The 21,422-nt window shown below is 39.1% G+C and overlaps 1 protein-coding gene across 9 annotated transcripts in view; it reads left to right on the top strand.

The window, feature by feature from the left end:
• Positions 1-21,422, top strand: part of KSR2 (kinase suppressor of ras 2) — a 481,762-nt gene that overhangs the window by 236,908 nt on the left and 223,432 nt on the right. For 7 of the 9 annotated variants that reach the window (XM_056537068.1, XM_056537052.1, XM_056536998.1 and 4 more), the window contains one exon: positions 3,950-4,066. The exons of the other annotated variants lie outside the window; for them this stretch is intronic. In XM_056537068.1, the coding sequence (XP_056393043.1) occupies positions 3,950-4,066 (117 nt within the window). The remainder of the gene's footprint in view (positions 1-3,949; positions 4,067-21,422) is intronic. 9 annotated transcript variants of the gene reach the window in all.

The following is a 21,422-nucleotide window of genomic DNA, read 5'->3' as shown; positions in this document are numbered from 1 at the left end:
AAGAACCCACTATGGTATCCAGGGTTATCTCTCCTTATGGTAATTATGACTGGAGGAGCGTATGATTGATCAAAGAACGTTCTAGAACATTACTGTTTTACTCATACTGGAACACTTAAGATAGACAATGTTTTCTTAATAATTTTAATAATTTCTTTTGTAAATTATTCCTGATAATGACATTTTAACTGTGTTTCTATCAGATTACATGTCAGTTAGATACAAATGGCTTCAAGAAGAAGCTGTTTTTTCTATAGGCCTTAGGTATTATTGTATTTGAACATTGCTTGGATAAAAGGAGCTCAATAGTATAGAACACTTCCTAGAAGAAGAGATAAAACAATAAGCTACATATAGTCCATCCATATTGTCACACGTAATTTAGGAATGTATTATTATGGCTTTTCTCTGCCCTCCAACCCTAGCCACGCACCCCCCCCCCCCCCCCCCCCCGCCTGGAATGACAAATCTCTCTCTATATCTAAAAATGGAAAGATCAATCAAGGCTGGAAAACAAGGAGAAGGTGCTGGGGACCGCCCCAATGACTCATAGTTCAGCCACCATAAAAGTGTTGACAGGTTTCCTTTAATAACATATAGCAGCTCTTTTGTACTTTTGCAGCCTAGATAATGCAGGATAGCAATGCTATACACATAGACGAGACTCTGAATGCACCTTTCCTGCATTTCCCTAATTTGGGGGAACAAGGTTATACCCCATCTGTTCCTGGAGACGCTCACATGTGGTTGATTTTTCCACCATGGATTTGATTCCAGGGAATCCATCACAAAAGCTGTTTGTGTCACATGCAGCTTTGGAGGCAAGTTTGCCATGAACAAGGGACATGGCCTAGCAGAAAGGTTTCTGTAAAGAGGGTGTGGCTTATATGTTACACCATGCAATTTTCATTTTTTCCTCCTTGTCCATTAATAGCCATAACTCTTTTATTTTTTATTTGCATACCCATATGATGGCTTATTTGTTGTGAGACCAATATAAGTTGTAACGACTTCCTTTATTGTTTTAATAAAATATACTTCAAAACCAAAAACAATTATCAATTTACCTCAATAATGTGAGGTAAAATAAAATAAATTTAAAGTTTTTATTTTGAAATCTGGCCGAACGTGATTTTTTTTCTGAAATTTAGAGAATAATTCAATGACACATAAGTCTATTTATTCTGGATGCTAGTTAAATAAATACAGTGGTGCTGAGCAATGAAGCTTGATGAAGAGGGGTGCTGCTGTATCCCTGCCCTGTTCATGGACCTGAGACTGTCCCAGAGCAATTCTGCCACATGCAGTTTGTATGATTTATGATAATTACTAACCCAAGGCCATATGTTTTATGGCAAATGAGCCCTATTTTTTTTTATAAATGCAGCATTGTGATATACTGCCATATAAACACGTTTTACACTTAAACTGGTTTTCCCAGTAATGCTATACTGCCTCAATACATTTTCTCTTGCAGCTGTTTGAAGAGAACAGGCAGTTTACAGGTTAAAGTTGTGAAAGTAGTTATCTTAGATCTTCAGTTCCTTTATAGATAGATTTTTATTAATGAAGCATTGTGATATGCTGCGGGCCATATAACCACATGTCATAGTTGAACTGGTTGTTTTTCTAGTAGTGGTATGTTGCCTTATGGCAGCTGTTATTATATTAGTAAATTCTTTCAGCTATTATATTTATAGAAAGTAAAAATACAAAAGTGAGGGCAGTAAAAAAGTACCATACTTTAGGATGCAACAGGATGGCTATTCAGGTGCAATGTACACATATTCACTACAGCTAGAGAAGTGCACAGATGTGCGGAAAGTAATTGGCAATGCAGATACTGACTAAGGGCTGGACCTCCTGGAACATGTCGGCATCAGTTAAATATCAAGTGTGTCCTTTGTCGTCTCTAACCACACTTGTTCACTGAAGCTAAGTTTTATCTTAGAGACACTGGAGTTCTTGGAGTTCTGTTGCATCCTGTTGCCATTCACTTTTAGGCTGGGATCATACAGAGTATTTTGGGCAGTATTTTCATAACGGTATGATACACGGCCTGACGAAGCGCCAAAGGGTGTGATACGGTCTGTGGCCGGCATCTGAGACTCCCCCCGCACCATCAACCGCCTCCCCGCTATGGAAGACCGGGACCGAAGTCGACCTTCCTGCCTTGGCCACATGTCATCGTGTGAGTGCTCCGTTACTTACTCTCTTCCCGTTATGGTTGAACTCGTATTGGTTTAAACGTGAGCACCTCAGACATCTTTGTTCCCTCCAATCCACACTTGGCAGGTGTTGCAGGATTTGAAGTAACTGCTTCGCTTAGTTTGCAGCCCTATATTCATACTATACATGTGTCCAATGTACTAGTGCCGATTCACATCTTCTTCTTTGTTGGACTAAGTTGGTCAGTATTTTGATTAGTCTTTTTTTGCCAAAACTAGGTGTGGGTCAAAGACAAAGGACAAGAACATGTTTATTCTTTAGGTGGCATTCTGTGCTAAAATCCCAATTGTTAATTGAGATTTTTTCCCCAGGCGCTTACTTCTATAGATTAATTTTATGGGAATTGCCGATTCTGTGAATGTGCAAGCGGAATTCTGTTTGGCTTTACTCTGCATAAATCTTTCAATTATAGTTTACATGCCTGGTTTTAGCAAACTATAAAGACTAAAATGTTATGTGTGAACACAGCCTAAAACAGGATTTAAAACCTAGTGTTAATCTAGCCTATGTTTTTTGTACAGAAAAAAGTAAGGATTTGTGACACTATTCATACTTTAATCTTCCCTAGAAATCTCCATAATGAGGATCTGGATGTATATGTATGAATTCTAAAAAATAGAAAACATGTTGGTGAATTTTAATGGGCATTTACAGTAAGAAATAATGAGGAAAATTCAATCACACTAATATAGTTTACTCTGTTTCTGATGAAGAAGAGATATGGAGTCAGCAGGGAGTGTAATGGCAGTTAACAGGTGAAATTTATAATGAAAGAAAAATTAAAAAGCAACATAATCTCAGCAATGCTATCATTAAGAGCAGGACGTAATATAACACTAATAACATGTAGTTTAATATCGATATTTTTTTCATATAATATTCATTCAGATACATAATGTTTCACAAGCATCAATACATTTTAGATCTGAAATTGTAAGTGCAGGAAATACCATGTGGTTATATGATTTCATGTGCTCCAATAGTCTACTGTTATTGGCACTATGGGGCGCAAATCATGATGCTCAAGCCTAAGACTTTAAAGTGAATGTATCATCTAGATTTCTGTTTACTGATCAAAGCCAGATACCGAAACAGGTTCTTTTTTCTCCTCTGTGTCTATTTTTCTTTTTTGTTGTAATTTTTTCTATTACATTTTTGTTTATTATTATGGGGCTGAACTGTTTTTTATAGCTTTTAAAAATATGCTTTACAACAAGCCCCTTTGACATTGACTCAATAGCCTGGAACTAATGGGAAAGGTTTGAGCATACCTTGTGACCTTTGCAGAGGTCATTCCACAGGGAGGGGGAGGCTGAGCTGTGAACAGCATTTCTTGTCTAGTTAAAACCACAGATCACACTCCACTAATCAATGTAACTTGCTCTTAGTCGAGAGTCTGCATTTGTCTGCACCCCTGATGACTTGGCTGGTGCCACAAAACACAAAGGGGAAACAAAGCGTTAATATTTTAATCATCAGTATCCCAGTTCATTTTCTTGGTGCGTACTGCAGAAGCCTATTATCGAGACTCTCAGCTGAGAGCAAGTTATGTTAATAAGTGGACTGTGTTCTGTGGTTTTAACTATTTTGGAACCAATTGTTATGCATATTAATAAATGTGATGTTTTACAATATTTACTAGTAGCAAGGTTCAAAGAGAAAAGGTTTTATATAAAAGGGGTTTGGTATAAAAAGTTAATTTACCGCATTCCTACCCTAGGGCTCTGTTGTGTTTTATATTGGATCTATCTACTGATGTCACCTTTCACGGTACTCCTCAAGGTGATGATGAGGACGACACTTCTGGAAAGTTACCTGCACAAACAAGAAGTCTCAGGTTAATATTAGACCTAATGGCCAGACTGATTTTAAGGATTGTTTTATAATAAAAATAGTAAAATTGAAACTTGAAAAAAAAATCACCAACAATTATTTAAAATATGTTTAACATTGACCTTGATTTAAAATAGGTCATTTTTTGAAGATGCTTTCTCTTTAAGTGCATTTGTGTGTAGTAATTATTCCATACATTTGTATCTGTATGTGATCTATCTGAGTACGCCTGCACTGTATTATCTGTATTTTATCCATTCTAAAACAATCTGCCTTATTTCAGTTTACTGCCTACAGTGCAATATTTATGAGCAATATGGATGATATACTTATGACACATAGAAGGTTACCAATATGCTTGTATGAAACAGGACTTATTGATACACGATTAATCGAAAGAGAAATGTTTAATTTATCAATGCAGATTTTTGGATGATGAAAAATGACCTATAAAACGAATGTTTCCTATAAGAAGTCTGTAGTAAAAAGAAACACCTGTTTTGGGTAAATGCACATGGGGCAGATTTTAACACAGATATTTCTGCAAATGAAAAACATTTAGGTTCATATTAATGAAGTTGTTTCTGCAACAAAATCTGCTACGTGTGAATCCACCCAAAAAACATTAACCCTTCAGAGTGGTGACAAGGTGATTTTAGTGCTCTCATTGCTGTTATTGAGCCTCTGAGAGCTCCCTTTATGATGCAAAGCATTTTCTCCATTTTAGGGGGTCGGACCATAACTGGGTTGTTTGCCAGCAGAAATCGCACTAGGACTTAATTTTCCTTACTTGTCTGATCAATCTCTGCTATACGGTGACATAGTGCAGTTGAACATGCACTTGACTGAACAGACAGGCACTGTGCTTAGGGATGATTTACACAGTACAGTACTATAGATGTCATATTGAGTGAAGTTTATTGACACAATAGGTTTACAAGTAGCCACTTGGGAGGCTATTTTAGCACAATGTAACCAAACAGTAACAGGACCACAGCAAGGAAGAGGTTACATCACAAAAGCAGCCCTATTTTAAGCAGTGAACTGCTGCTGTCGATAATGATGATAAGCTAAAGAGAGGGGAAGAGGGGTTTATATTTAAGAGGTGGCACAAGTATACATAATAAAAACACGACGTATTTAGAGAAAAAATACCCAAAACTTTATGGATGGTCAGAGATGAGCAGGAAGACTTAATTGACCTTTTCAGACATAGCATGAATTCTCTGAAAGAGGCTGACAGGCTAGCTTGCATGCACACAGTCCAGGATCTCCTGCACATAGCACTATTTAAGCACCACCCCCACTTCCTGTGTTCTGTCTCTCTGCTACAAGGTATGGAATCCTTTAAAAACAGGCAGTAGACAGCAGTTGCAGGGAAAATAGGCACCTAAGTGTCAAGACTTTAGTGCTTTTTTCTTGGGTAAGGAGTCATTTTAAGTAAATAAAGTGATTTACAAATGTGTTATCACACTATCATATGGTACTATCATATGGAGGGAAGTGGCTTTAAACAACAGTGACCATTTAAATATTCAAAATAAGCAAAGAAGACATGCAAAATATGTTAATGGACAAATGTTCTCTCCATTCACTGTAATTTATAAGCATTGTATATCAGGTAGTAATTTCATTCCTTTACTGTTGCCAGTAACTTAGCAATAAGATTGTAGTATTCCATTAGAATGCTCTCCTATTGGCAGATACATTAGAATACTCTTATGTAAAAGGACTTTATCATTCTACCTTCTTACCTTACACACACATTTAATTATAGGTACAGATGGCAGAATAATGAAAAGGTCTGGCGCCATGGAAACTAGAGCAGGAAAATAATTCTACATCCGGAAATGTTATTTTTAAAGTAACAAGTGCTGTTTAAGAAGGATTAATATACTTTATTTCACTGTAATAAATATAGAAGCCCAGGAATAACATTACTAGCTAAGAGAGCCAAAAATGTGCAACGAAAAACAACAATGTGCGCCAATTTCATAATGTGATTGACTTCTATTGTGATAACCCCTTAAACAAAATATAGAAAATACTTGTGTTAACAATTGTTTCAAAGTAGAATGATCAAGTCTTTACCTTTCTGGACTTTACTGCCATTGTTTGGATCAATAAGGAGAAACAGGGTCTCCCCTTATACTTGCTTTCATCCATGCCTTTCCCCCTTCTTTGTTGAACATAATGGGCGGGCATGTATCTTTTTTCTACTTATATAATGTATATTATAATATATATATATATATATATACATATATGAAAAATGTATACCGTATATACTATGTATGTATGTGTTTATCAGTTTGCTATGTCTGTCTGCTTTTCTATACTGACAAAAGCCATAACATAAAAAGCATCTCCAAATCGACAGATCTTGTAGAGAGTTCTCAGTAGCCAGTGGTTAATGTCTACAAAAACACAAACTTTGTTTTTTGGTGCTTCACCCTGTACTTGCTGCAAAAAAACAACCAAAAAAAAAACTTTACTTTGTGGTAAACCATATGTGCCTAGTGAACTGAAGGATAATAGGATATAAAACTCAACTTTTAATGGTTCTAATAAAATCCATAAACCATAACACAATGAACAAAATAAAATAAAGTAACATAATAGTAAAATTAACTGCCCGCCATCTTATTTTTCACCCAGATTAATAGTTCATCATAATAATATTCTAGAAGGTAAAGAGTCCATACCAATATAGTAACATGCAGCTATTACTTTACACCTGCTGCTATTGGTGGTTATTAGATGCTGTATATAATCACTGTCAATCCATACACCATAACACAATATGGAGGGGTCTTCAATGCATCAGACAGAAAACATGAACCTGTATCCACTCCACATGTTTATACAAGGGCAGTATTACTTTTTGCACATATAGTCCCGGTTATGCCCTATATATGATCATAGTCCTTCTGTGTATATATCAATGTATCAGTCCACATATTATAGCCATATATTATACTTTGATGCTGTATGCACAATCCTTTTGATGCTGTATGCACAATCCTTTTCCACAATTGCACCTGGTCCTTTTATTGCACATATATTTTGTATTTATTGCACATGTCCATATATTGCACACTGTGTTGGTACACCATTATCTCTCCCCACTCAGGAATGACTTTTTAAACTTGTTACAGTCACTCTGATAGATAAATACCACCAGTGTTTCAATATTTAAAGTGCAAACAGCATATGGCTAGAGACTGTTGCTCAGTGTCTTTTTTACTTCTTAATACAGCATACAATTTGTTATAATTGGTTAAAAACCTGTGTGTCAGGATTTGCTCCTCGTCTTACTGGACACTTCCTTCTTAGATGTAGTCATTGGTCACGAATCCATGTTAAACAGCATAGTTTTGTCAGTAACCTACACTTGGATGGCGTGTATCGTGGGCATAACACTGATGGCGGCTGTGCCCTTTGTGCTGAAATCATGGAAATTTGCTGCACAATTGCTATTTGTAAGTTCTGCTAACACCCTAAATTTGAGTGATGGCACTGGAGCAATGGGGAAAACCATTGCGTTATGGATAGGTTATTATATTATTATTCTTTGGAAAATATCTTTGAAGTAAGTAAAAAATATAGATTTGAATGCAAATTCAAAAATTACTGCAGCCATACTAAGGACTGTGCAGCTTTAAATCACTTTCTAAGGGCAACCACCCATGTAGTAGCTGCCGCTTCTGCAGCCAATTAAAAAAAAGATATAATTTTTCCGATAAGGTCGAGTTTAGGATTGAACAGTTCTTCACATGCCGCACAAACTTTATCATGTATGCAGTCATTATATAGGGAAAACCATCCGACCGTTTTGGTGAACATGTGCGTTCACTGAGAACAGGGGTGGGATCACCCAGATTAATAGGACACATGAGACAGTCTTGCGGGGGATGCCAATTGCATGCGCTTTTGTGGATTAAGACAAGTTGATCCGCTACCCACGGGAGGTGACCGTAATCAAGAGCTACTAAGAAAAGAGACGGAAATTATTCTTAGAACAGAAGCATTGGGCCCTATGGGTATGAACGAAAGAAGCGATTTGAACAGTATATTGTAAAAGAATTTATGGAAGACCTTCTTGTTGTTGCATATATTGCTACCTACTGTCTTGTTCATTTTAGAGGGTTTTAGTAGAAAGAGTGTTTTTTTCACATTCAAATTTTTTTTTACATATGTCCTTGTTTGTTCCCTGTTAATAAAGTATGAATGGGAATGCTGGGACTTTTTAAGGGGGTGGGGATCTCTGGTTCAATCAGGCTGTGAAAAAGCTACCTGCAAGTAGCGAAACAATTGTTGCCAAGCGTTTCCACCTGCAATAAATCGTTTGACCGGAGTCTGTGTACCTCAGTGCTGTGTTTCTTCCACGCCGCTTGTTGAAGTCTGTCCTTATCTGGCTGAGAGCACCGGAGGTCATTGCCGCAGACACCCGGAGGTTCGGAGTGTGTCCTTTTGCTGTTGTTGTCCCCTGGGGTGGGGGTCTGTGTGGAGCAGTGTCGGCTGCAACTCTTTGTGGTGAACAAAATATAGATTTGAATGCAAATTCTATAACTACTGCAGCCATACTAAGGACTGTGCAGCTTTAAATCACTTACTTGAATACTTTTTTTTCCCCAAATGCACCTCACCAACAACTAGAGGGCACCTCACTGGTGCAGCCTGTTGCACCGATTGAGAAACACGCCTATAGAACCATGGGAGAATTGATTCTTAAGATGGAGACCAATCACTTCTTGTACCTGAGCTTTCATAAAAGTAGATAAAAATAATTCCTGACATTAGTAGTACAGTGAAAAATACCTTCCATGTGGGTATAGTTCACTTATAGAACAGTATGTTACATTTTTGAAATGGTTTAACCTCACAACTTTTGCATGGTCCCTGCACTTAACGGCTCATGTTTTCAGAAATGATGGTAGTTTTTTTTATGAGCCGTAATATTAGGAAAAATATGGTAATAACTAGTGATTTAAAGAAGCCCTATTCTGTGCCTCCCTCAGGCAGATCGGATTGCTCTACCCTCACTAATATGTTAATGATGTTCTCCTGAGGGTACGCTTAAATGGCAGTGTAGTCAATTGCTCTGTGTGTTGTTGGGAAAAATGGACCTCTGAGTCCTATAACGCAGCAGTAAGGGGATCAGGCAAGACGCATTTGGCTTTTCAAAATAGGAAATCTGGAGGCTAGTGATTAAATATTTCCAATCTCCTATGTATGGTTTATTCTCGATGCTCGTGATGTGTCATTTCTAATTTCACATTATATTAATGGAGCAATATATAAACAGGTAAGGAGCAGGAAGTCATTTACAAACTGATGTCTTCTTATTATATTGACATGAAATGGCTTCTGCCTCAAATAAGACATGTCAAGATGTGAAATTTATAACCTAACTATAAGCATTTTCTTATATATAAGAGAGAGAGGGAGAGAGAGAGAGAGAGAGAGAGAGAGATTTGCATGTAAAGCATTGCAAATATTATGAGCCAAAAAACTGGAATATTGTGCATGATCATTTGTAAGTCAGGTTTTACTGTATATATAGTTTTCCTAATATATTGTAATTTAAAAAAAAGTTAAAGATCAAGCAATTTCCTTGAATAAACAATTGTCTACAAAAGTTTAATTTGTTAAAACATTAACTTTGGAACTTTTTGGAACCATTTTATCAAATCCTAAACTCATTGGATGATCTGTTTAATGTCTAAGGTAAAATACTTACCGTAGTTAACTAGAAGCAACGTAGCTCATGTGTATTAAAAGTTTTACGACATTCAAATCCATAATACAGCACACACTGAAGTCTATGCCAATATACCATACCTCTATATGCTATCAATTTCATAGGAAAGCATATAGATGTATTTTTTCAGGTTGATAGACTCTGTTCACACTGCTGTTTTTATGTTTCTGTCAGAGGTTGCAGTATTTTAACAGCAAAAATATAACTGTAGGGCAGTGCTATTACTATCGTGCTAGTCTTGCCATAAGATAAATACTGCAATCCTTATTAGTCATATTATAATTCCATGGTGACTGTCGGGATTTGTTGGCATCCATTTGAAAATAGGTTGTAGCCCTATTAACTAATGTGAACAAAGCCATACCTGTCTAATGCAACCTCTGTTTTATCTAATTTATCAGTTTAGTTTTTTATTTGTTTTTATTATTTAAGTAGCATTTATCAGAATCATCCATGTTTATTGTAAATTGTAAATATCACAGGGAGCAGTATATTTTACGATGCTGAATAATGCATATATGGTTTTTCTAACACCCACATAACGGAAAACATTTTACAATCTTGACTTGCTAGGTAACTTTTAATGTCCAAACTTTTTTCCTTCATTGCAATTAAATGGTTTGTGCAGATAATTAATTATATATTTTAAAGAACCCAAAGTAGGATGAAAAAAGAGTAGGAAACATGTATTCATCTGCCACTGATCCCCATCTCCCCCCCCCCCCCCCCCCGCGAGTGGCGTTAGGGCTGGGCGATATGACCGAATGTGTGTATCACGGTATTTTTGTAACTTTTGGCGGTTTCACGGTATATAACAGTATTTTTTTTTCTTTTACTTACAAAGAGACATAAAGGGTAGGCAACATGCTTGCTGGCAGGGATTGTGCTCTAGGCTGTTGCTGAATAACAGTTGTCATTAACAGTATAGAAAATTACAAATGTCATTTTATAGAATTGTCAAGTACTTTACATAACCAGTTTACTGAACCGCTCAACCATATGACATCTCCCATGCCAGATTTATTATGCTTCATTTTGTAGAGTTCTATAAACAGGGGGTTGGTCTGTCAAGGAAAACTATAACAATGCATATATCAGATTTATAAGGTTACGGCAGGTAACTGCCTTAAACCCTTGAGCTAGTACTGCATTGAATAGCCTTATAGACAAATTTACCAAGGTATATTGTACAATAAACTAGATAGCAGGATGTATATTGCTAACAACTGAAAAAGCTGAAAGCCATATTGCTTTTACATTGGCTTTCCCAAAGCAGAAATGCCTAGTAGAATATTAAAACACTGCACACAAGGAGATTTCAACTCTTTTTTAAGGGAAATTATGCTTTTTTAATTATGATTTACAACCAAGTAATTCATAAGAAGAATAAATGTATTTTTAGCAACTCCCCCCTATATTTTTACTACTATTGGACTCAATAATTGGTTTTCTGTGTAGAATGGATAAACGTTGTCTCTTCCAATTTGCCTCTTCTTATTATGTTTCCACTAGACTAGTTTACCCTTCTCTCTGTACTTCATCTATTCTTCATTTAAACCTGGACCCCTTTGACAAAACCTAGCTGAGTTAGTGATGCAGAACAGGGCTGTCCTTAGTGTGAGTAAACAGTAATGAAAAGTCATTCCCTACTAAATTGCTAGATCCAATTCCCAATTTCATTCATAGGATTTCCCCCATATTAAACGGGGGAGCGCCAAATGCTGGTTTAGGTAATTAATCTTCATTAACAAACATGCTGATAGGGCTAAGCTTTATGCATATTAAACTGGAGCACATAAGGTTTTATATATCATGAATGTTTGCATATATTAAATACTTTTTGGCCTACAGTAGACTGCAGCAGGTTGGTTTTTCTCTATGTATATAAAGTCAGGAAAAGGACTGGTGGCTACATTGCCATAGGAAGCCAAAGGTAGATTGTAATTCGATATATTGGAAATTATGAATGTATAGAATAATTGCAAAACATAGAGTTTAAATGGATTTTAGTCTAAGGCTGGGTTCACATACTGTATTCTGGTTAGTATTTAGCCCTCATTTTAAGGCTCATTTTAATCAGTAATTTTTTAAGTCACAACCAAAGAGTAGAACTGACACAGACAAAAAAATAACATTTTGCACTTTTACTGTGTTTTAGGCTTTTGGTGTTGGCTAAAATACTGATGAAAAATAAATAAGTTTTAAAATAAATAAATACTGACCAAAACTTTATTTTTGAACCTAGTCTTGCAGAAGAAATACAGGGAGGCAGATTTGTCTGTATTGTTAAGCAGGAGGTATATATTAAGGCTGGCAATACACATTATACAGGTGTCGGCTGAACTCACAGTTGGCCGACATTTATCTTTCCAGACTCCTTTCCCCCTCAAGCACATGAATGCTCAGCTTTCCGAGCATGCATGTGTGCATGTGTTCTGAATGAGGGGAGGGGATCCAATTAAAAATTAATACATTTGGATTACATTCATGTAATGTGTATGGCCAGCTTTAAGTATTACTGCCACAAAAAAAAAAGAAAATTGACATGTGCCACAGATATGCCAAAAGCTTTGATAAGTTGAGGTCCCAGTGCTGAGACTCCCACTGACCCCTAGATATAGCCGAGGAAGCGTGTGGCGCCGCTTAATTCCCCGACTCTTTTTTCAGTAGACAAGCCCCATAGACTTATAATGTTGCCTGCCTATTGCAATGAGCCAGAATTAGTGCCAATTTGGGGAGTGAAGCAGCTGCCGTGTTCTTCTCCTGGCTATATCTAGAGATTGGTGGGGATTACAGCACTGAGACCTGTCTTTATAAATATTTTTTATTATGTTTGCATGACATAAAGAGATTTATTCAGTGACAGTAATGCTTTAAAGGAATAAAGGGATCTTCTAATTAAAAGAAATTGTTTTACTCATCACTAGGAATTGTGATAACATACTAAACATATCTATTGTGATCAATTTAATCCCCCAGTTTCCAGCACCATGAGGTCCTCAGCACCCAGCTTTATTTACTTGGCGACAGTGATGACATGCCTGTATAACCACATCACCACTGCAGCTAGTCATTGGCATTAGTGGTATTGGTAAGGACTGGGGAGGACTGGAGTGATGGCACTTGAAGAGGCAGGGACTAGCATAGCTTTATTTATCATGACAATTCCTGATGATAGTCACATGCTTTATTAACCCCTTAACAACGCCGGACATAAATGTACGTCCTGGTGAGCTGGCACCAGGATGTACATTTACGTCCTATGCATAACCGCGAGCATCAGAGCGATGCTCGGGTCATGCGCGGCAGGTCCCGGCTGCTGATAGCAGCCAGGGACCCACTGGTAATAGCAGACATCTGCGATCTGCGGATGTCCGCCATTAACCCCTCAGATGCCTTGATCAATACAGATCAAGGCATCTGCAGCATTGCGGTCATGGATGATCGGATCGCCCGCAGCGCTGCCGTGGTGATCCGATCATCCAGCATGGCAGACGGAGGTCCCCTCACCCGCCTCCGCTACCATCCATGGGTCTTCTGCTCTGATCTGCGATCGAGCAAACCAGAGCAGAAGATGACCGATAATGCTGATCAGTGCTATGTCCTTTGCATAGCACTGAACAGTATTAGCAATTGAATGATTGCTATAAATAGTCCCCTATGGGGACTATTAAAGTGTAAAAATAAAAGTAAAAAAAGTAAAAAATAAAAGCACAAAAATTTGGAAAACCCCCTCCCCCAATAAAAACGTAAATTGTCCCATTTTCCCTATTTCACCCCCAAAAAGTGTAAAAAATATATTTTATATACATATTTGGTATCGCTGTGTGTGTAAATATCTGAACTATTAAAATAAAATGTTAATTATACCGTGCAGTGAACGGCAAAAACGTAAAAAAAAAAAAAAAAAAGTCCAAAATAGCTGCTTTTTTATAACATTTTATTCCCCAAAAAATTAAGAAAAAATGTATTACAAGTTTTATATAAGCAAATATGGTATCAATAAAAAGAACAGATCACGGCGCAAAAAATGAGCCCTCATACCGCCGCCTATACGGAAAAATGAAAAAGTTATAAAATAGGGGGATTTTAAACGAACTAATTTGGTTAAATCGTATTGACCCAAAGAATAAAGAACACGTCACTTTTACTGTAAATTGTATGGCGTGAAAACGAAACCTTCCAAAACTTGCTAAATTGCGGTTTTCTTTTTAATTTACCCACACAAATAGTATTTTTTTGGTTGCGCCATACATTTTATGGTAAAGTGAGTGATTACATTACAACAGACAACTGGTCGTGCAAAAAACAAGCCCTCATACTTGTCTGTGGATAAAAATATAAAAGAGTTATGATTTTTTGAAGGCGAGGAGGAAAAAATGAAAACGTAAAAATAAAATTGTCTGAGTCCTCAAAGTCCAAATGGGCTGAGTCCTTAAGAGGTTAAATCAGAAAACCCTTTCAGAATGAAAGAATCTGAAAACAGACTGGTACATGTTGCAGAGATCTCTTTGCGAAAAATATTAGAAGGTTACAGTCAGAGAGAGAGAGAGGGAGGGAGATCAAGGACATCAAGATGAGTAGAGGCACAGATATATATATTTTTTATGTCGATTTTGTAGACATGCCAAAACAATGGGTCAGAAGGACGTTAAGGAGATGCCTTGTTGCTAGCATCATCAGTAAAATTGTTGTAGACCCCAAGGATTATTGTGGGCAACTGAAAGGAAAGAATGGGTGATAGCCAAGTATTAAAATGTTTTATAAACCAGAATCAAGAGATTATAAGAGAAATAGTATCAGGTAAATGATCAGGTTGCCGCTATAAAAATACAGTGCTATAAACACAAAATATTCATTTGCGGAGATTTTTTTGCAACCAGTGTCAGAATACCTTTAAGCGGTCTATAGTCCGCAGAAGATGGGAGGATAATTTTGTCTGTGAGAAGACAGGAAATTATATTTAAAGGGGTATTCCAGGCAAAACCTTTTTTTATATATATCATCTGGCTCCGGAAAGTTAAACAGATTTGTAAATTACTTCTATTAAAAAATCTTAATCCTTCCAATAGTTATTAGCTTCTGAAGTTTTCTGTCTATCTGCTCAATGATGATGTCACGTCCCGGGAGCTGTTCATGATAGGAGAATATCCCCATAGGAACTGCACAGCTCCCGGGACGTGAGTCATCAGAGAGCAGTTAGACAACAACAACTCAACTTCTGAAGCTAATAACTATTGGAAGGATTAAGATTTTTTAATAGAAGTAATTTACAAATCTGTTTAACTTTCCGGAGCCAGTTGATATATAAAACAAAGTTTTGGCCTGGAATACCCCTTTAAGCCTCAGATGGCAATGTGAACAAGGCCTAAATGTTATACAATGTGGTATGGACTTGCTTCGAGGAAAGGTGGGTACCCACAACCCTGAATAGACAAGGCCAAGGTAAAAGCCAAAGTTTTCCCAAGATGCCAAGATTTTTTAAATGTTTACAAGAATTGATCAGGGAAGAATAAAGCTGTAAAGGGGGTCTGGATATTGTGTCATAGATTGGTAATGTAATGAAAAAGCAATCTTTGGGATTACTAGATATTCTTCATAGTAGTTCTAGGGCTGGAAAAGTAAAGAAGTATATTCTGTTTTTAAAAGGAGTTGGATTACCAGGATACTCCTTTTCTATATATGTACCGTATTTTTCGCCGTATAAGACGCACTTTTTCTTCCCCAAAACTGCATCTTATAGGGCGAATACACACACCTGCGGCCATCAACGGCCGGGACCCGCGGCTAATACAGGACATCACCGATCGCGGTGATGCCCTGTATTAACCCTTCAGATGCGTCTGAAGGGAAAGTGACACTAACCCGGCTGTTCAGTCGTGCTGTTCGGGACCGCCACAGTGAAATCGCGGTGCCCCGAACAGCTTACAGGACACTGGGAGGGATCTTACCTGCCTCCTCGGTGTCTGCTCCGTGCCGGGATCCCTTGCATGGCCGGCGCTCTCCTTCGACGCCATCACTTCGTCGCGCACGCCGTCCCGTCATCCAATAGGAGCGGCGTGCGTAGCGATGTGATGACGGCGACGTAATGACTGCGACGGAGAGCGTGGATCCCGGGGAAAAAGATGTCCGGAGCGTCGGGTACGCGGCAACAGCGATGGAGCGACATCCAGGGCAGCGGTGACGGGTCCAGAGCGGCGGGGACATGTGAGTATTACCTCCTATACCAGTGGTCTTCAACCTGCGGACCTCCAGATGTTGCAAAACTACGACTTCCAGCATGCCCGGACAGCCAACGGCTGTCCGGGCATGCTTGGAGTTGTAGTTTTGCAACATCTGGAGGTCCGCAGGTTGAAGATCACCGTTGGGTTCAGAATCTTTTTTCTCTCTAGATTTTGCATCTTTAAAATTGGGTGCGTCTTATATGCCGGTACATCCTATAGGGCAAAAAATACGGTATATGATGGAGGAGCCATTCATCTATATCTCCAGCATGTGATACAACATTTTCCCTGCAATGGTCACTTCCCCCAATGATATCCGCTCATTGCCAAGGGATAGAACAGCCAGGCAGCCCCTTTACGAGTAAGAACAATGTCAAGAATTCGATAGCAGTGCTGCCAGCATACTCTTCTGACATCTTAATGGAGATCTTGTATTGTTCAGGTCAGTAAAAATGATGTTGAAAGCAGCATGGTATTAAAAGGAAACTTTTAATGCACTCTATATTGATAATAATAAATCCTCCTTAACATAACATCTGGAAGCTAAGTTACTACAGCTCTCATTGTATAATAATGGGACAGTTAAAATAATCCGTCTTCTATAACATTCTTTTCTTGTTAGTTTTATTTAAATAAACTTAAAAAAGAAAGCAACAGAAAATATCTGTCCAGAATCAACCTTCCTGTAAATAATGAACGCTGTCATGAAACCGGCTTCACAAGGAAATTGTCCTTTTGTGTAAATATTTTGGTCAGTAACTTGATTTATGGGTGGGGAAAAATAAGATTAGTTGATTTCAATTTTTATAGTACAGGAAACTGGAGGATGAGTTCAGAGATTTGGGACTGGTCCAGGTATCTGTTTGTCTCCCTCTCCTCTGAACTCTATTAAATTCTGTGGCAGAGCAGATGAACGGGAATAACAATGTTAGTAATGAATAGGTCTTTTCCATGTTAAGAGGTGGTTTGTTATCACTCGGTTATAGGAAACGTAATCCATTCCTGAAATCCAGTGTCAAGACCACCTTGAGGGACAGCCTTCCTGGAGATTCATGTAGACGCCTAATGTCCAAATAGTACAGGGGCAATAGGAAGTCATTTCATCTCCTGTATTGCACCAGCATGCAGGGAATTGAAATGCCACTCAAACCGACAACTAAATGTCAGAGTTTCTTACCTTTTTTTTGTTATTGTCACTATGAATACATAGTTCTGTGAATACAAAATCTTCACCTGGTAAATACTTATATACTGAGATTTTTTTACAGCCACCACGTTTCATTCAAACTTCTATTGCTCAGAAATCTAGGAAAAAAATGGGCAGAGCCCCTCAAGGGACAAGTACCGTTTGGTAACGGTAATAAGCAGGGCTGTTTAAAGGGATTTGGGGGCCCCAAGCAAAATGGACAAGGAGGCCCCCCCCCCTTGATGTTCCCGCACGTCACGCTCTAGGGCCGGCATCAGGATGTAGTAACGCTGGCCCTTGAATTCTGGGAGCGCGACATGAGCGAACGTCAATACGAGGCCCCCACATTAGGTGCAGCACAGTTCCCCCCCCCCCCCACGTTAGGTGCGGCACAGTTCCCCCCATGTTAGGTGCGGCACAGTTCCCCCCACGTTAGGTGCGGCACAGTTCCCCCCCCCCACGTTAGGTGCAGCACAGTTCCCCCCAAGTTAGGTGCAGCACAGTTCCCCCCACGTTAGGTGCGGCAGAGTTCCCCCCACATTAGGTGCAGTATATAGTCCCCCACATTAGGTGCAGTACAGTTCCCCCACATTAGGTGCAGTATAGCTCCCCCACATTAGGTGCAGTATAGCTCCCCCACATTAGGTGCAGTATATAGTCCCCCACATTAGGTGCGGTACAGCTCCCCCACATTAGGTGCAGTATAGCTCCCCCACATTAGGTGCAGTATAGCTCCCCCACATTAGGTGCAGTATGTTTCCCCCACAGACATACAGCCTTCATCCATATACAGTGTATGGCTGGAGGCTGTATGCCTGTTTTACTGCCCTACTTCAGTATTCCGACCACCGCTCCTCCGGTCCGGGGTCACGAACTACTGCTATGGCCCATAGCCTATGATCGTGACCCTGGAGCAGTGGTCGGAATACTGAAGATGACATGCCGCTGCCTGCTGGTCACTTACCTACCATGTGCGCGCGTCCTCCTCACCACTCCGCTCTGTTGCCATGGGTGCACGCAAGGGACATCAGTGACGTCCCTGCGTGCGCTACTTCCCGGCGGCCGCACAGAGGTAACCAGGGCATCCTTTTGTCCCGAAAAGATTTTTCGGGACACAGGGATGTCCTTAATAGTGATGGGGGGAATTGCCCCGTCGCTACAGGACGGGCAAGCACCGGCTCTGCTTGGGGCCCCAAGCAATTGCTTGGTTTGCCTGTCCTGTAGCGACGGGCCTGGTAATAAGTGAGTAGTCGCACAAGTGACTGTAATCTGCTCACCTTGTTTGGTTGTGTAGTAGACACAACCACATATGTGCATGAAATAGTACCAGGTGGTGCAGCCTCCCGATGTTGGAACCTGGAACTCCATGCAATCAGAAGTGGAAGAAAATATTACTGAGTTTCTGGCGCAATCCACCACACAAACAAGACAAAGTATCCTTAAAGTAATTTTATTAGCTAAACATGACGTGTTTCGGAGCATTGGAGATCCTTCTTCATATGAAGAAGGAGCTTCAACGCTCTGAAACGCATAATGTTTGGCTAATAAGACATCTTCAAGGATACTTTGCCTCGTTTGTGTGGTGGATTGCGCCAGAAACTCAATAATATTTTCTCCCCCCTTCTATGGAACAAGGCTTGGAACCTTATTGGACCATTTTTTATTATTGTGGTCGTGATTATTTTTATATTTTTTCATTTAAAGGGGTACTCCGGTGGAATTTTTTTTTTCCAAATCAACTAGTGCCAAAGAGTTATACTGATTTGTAAATTACTTCAATTTAAAAATCTTGAGCCTTTCAGTACTTATCATCTGCTGTATGCTCCAGAGAAAGTTGTTTAGTTCTTTCCAGTTTGACCACAGTGCTCTCTGTTGACACCTCTGTTCGGGTCAGGAACTGACCAGGGCAGGAGAGATTTGCTATCGGGATTTTTTTCAACTCTGGACAGTTCCTGACTCAGACAGAGTTGTCAGCAGAGAGCATTGTGGTCAGAATGGAAAGAACTACACAACTTCCTCTGGGGAAAACAGCAGCTGATAACTACTGGAAGGCTTAAGTAATTTACAAAAAACATGGCACCAGTTGATTTAAAAACATTTGTTTTGCACTTGTTTTCCACCATGGTACCCTTTAGTGTAAACTTAGCATTTGTGTGGAACAAGTTACACTATATGTAGTTACCATTTTTTTTTATTATAATATATATTATAATATCCTATGACACATGTCTCTAATGCTTTCTTGACCAGATCATTTGAAATGTACATTATTAGATCCTGTGTCTATGTGAGTGATTCAGACTGGTGCTTTCTGCAATGTGTCATGTGTATTGCTATTTCCTTGAATGTAACAGTTAAAATCAGTGAATGTATTGAATGATGAAATTCTATGAGTAAGCCTTTGTACATATATAGTGAAGCAAAGACAGATCCCTCCAGGACAGCACAGGATAGAGCTGGCGCTCAAGACTTCAAGGTAAAAGCAGATTTATTTTACCCGGCATGCAACGCGTTTCGTTGGATAACCAGCTTCATCTGCCTGATGAAGCTGGTTATCCAGCGAAACGCGTTGCATGCCGGGTAAAATAAATCTGTTTTTACCTTAAAGTCTTGTGCGCCAGCTCTATCCTGTGCGGTCCTGGAGGGATCTGTCTCTGCTTCACTTCATGTTGCCAGGAGCGGCTGCCGAGTCTCGCCCGCATAGGGTTTATGCCTACACCATTGTTGTACTTGGTCGCAGTACAACCTACATCGGTGAGCAATATTGCTTATATTGTACCCTATTTATTTACGGTATCACACTAGGAGCCCCGTTTCCCTTTGTCTATAGTTACATATATAGTGGGCCTTTAACCTTTTCATAATGGTTACTTCCATTAAACTGTATTTTCAGAACAAATATATGTCAGAATGCTTAAATTTTTCAATGTCCCATAAGTTATTTTACATGTTTACAGGATGCCTTAGGGTGTTAACCACTTTGTCCTGGAATTTACTTTCACAGAGAATTTCAATTTATACCAGAATATTCCATTTGTAATGAATAATTATATTTCAATTATTGTGAATTCTGCTAATTACTTTTATGATTTGGCTTTTGACATTCAATCTTTAACAAATCATTGCCATATTTTGGTGATAAATTTCATGATATATTCATATTAATAGAAAGATGCAAAGTGTCATCAAAAATGACCTGTTGTTTAAATCAGGCTTTTATGTTAAAGGGGTACTCCGGCCTAAGACATCTTATCCCCTATTCAAAGGATCAAATGGATACGGGGATAAGATGCCTGATCGCGGTGGTCCCGCTGCTGGAGACCCCAGTAATTTTTCATGCAGCATGCCACTATCATCAGCGATGTTGGCTCCGGGTCTGATGAATCACGATCACAGGGCCGGAGTATCGTGACATCACGGCTCCGCCCCCGTGTGACATCACGCTCCGCCACCTCAATGAACGCCCCTTCCCATAGGCTTGCATTGAGGTTGCGAAGCCTGTCATCACATGGGGGCGGCCCCGTGATCGTAATTCATCAGACCCGGAGCGATGTTCGCTCCGGAGGTTGATGATAGCAGAGTGCTGCATGAAAGATTGCGGGGGTCCCCAGCGGCAGGACCCCCCGCGATAAGATGTCTTAGGGCCGGAGTACCCCTTTTAACCTTTTTTTGAATTATTGGTGATGTTGTTTATAATTTTCAATTTTAATATCTATATTTTATAATAATCCTAAAATCTTGCAGGTTTCGTTCTGGCCTAAAACTAAGTTTAGACTTCCTGTTATGTACAGATCATTTCCCAGTAATGCGTGGTTACTCCATTAGAGAGCTGTGTAGTGAAACAAAAATTAAAGACTACACGAAGGTTCCTTGTGTATTAGACTGATAACACTGGCTCCACCACCATTCATAGCGAAGTTCAGCATTCCCCTCTCTTTGTAGAATGATCTCTAAAAAGGCCACATAGAATGCTTAGTAATGTCACCAATTTATCTAAATGGAACAGGTCCTGTCTTTTTCTGTCTATGGTCCATGCGTCCTTCTGTAAAGCATATCACTAAATGGCTTCCACTAGAGATGAGTGAATTTTAGAAAAATTTGATTTGGCCGATTCGCTGAATTTTCCAAAAAATTTGGTTTGATCCGGATTCGGCAAATTGCTATTAAAAACAGCTATTTCTGGGCT

This window comes from Hyla sarda, chromosome 1 (genome assembly GCF_029499605.1).
Source record: "Hyla sarda isolate aHylSar1 chromosome 1, aHylSar1.hap1, whole genome shotgun sequence".
NCBI classification, from domain to species: Eukaryota; Metazoa; Chordata; class Amphibia; order Anura; family Hylidae; genus Hyla; species Hyla sarda.
This window is presented reverse-complemented; position numbering and strand designations above follow the sequence as displayed.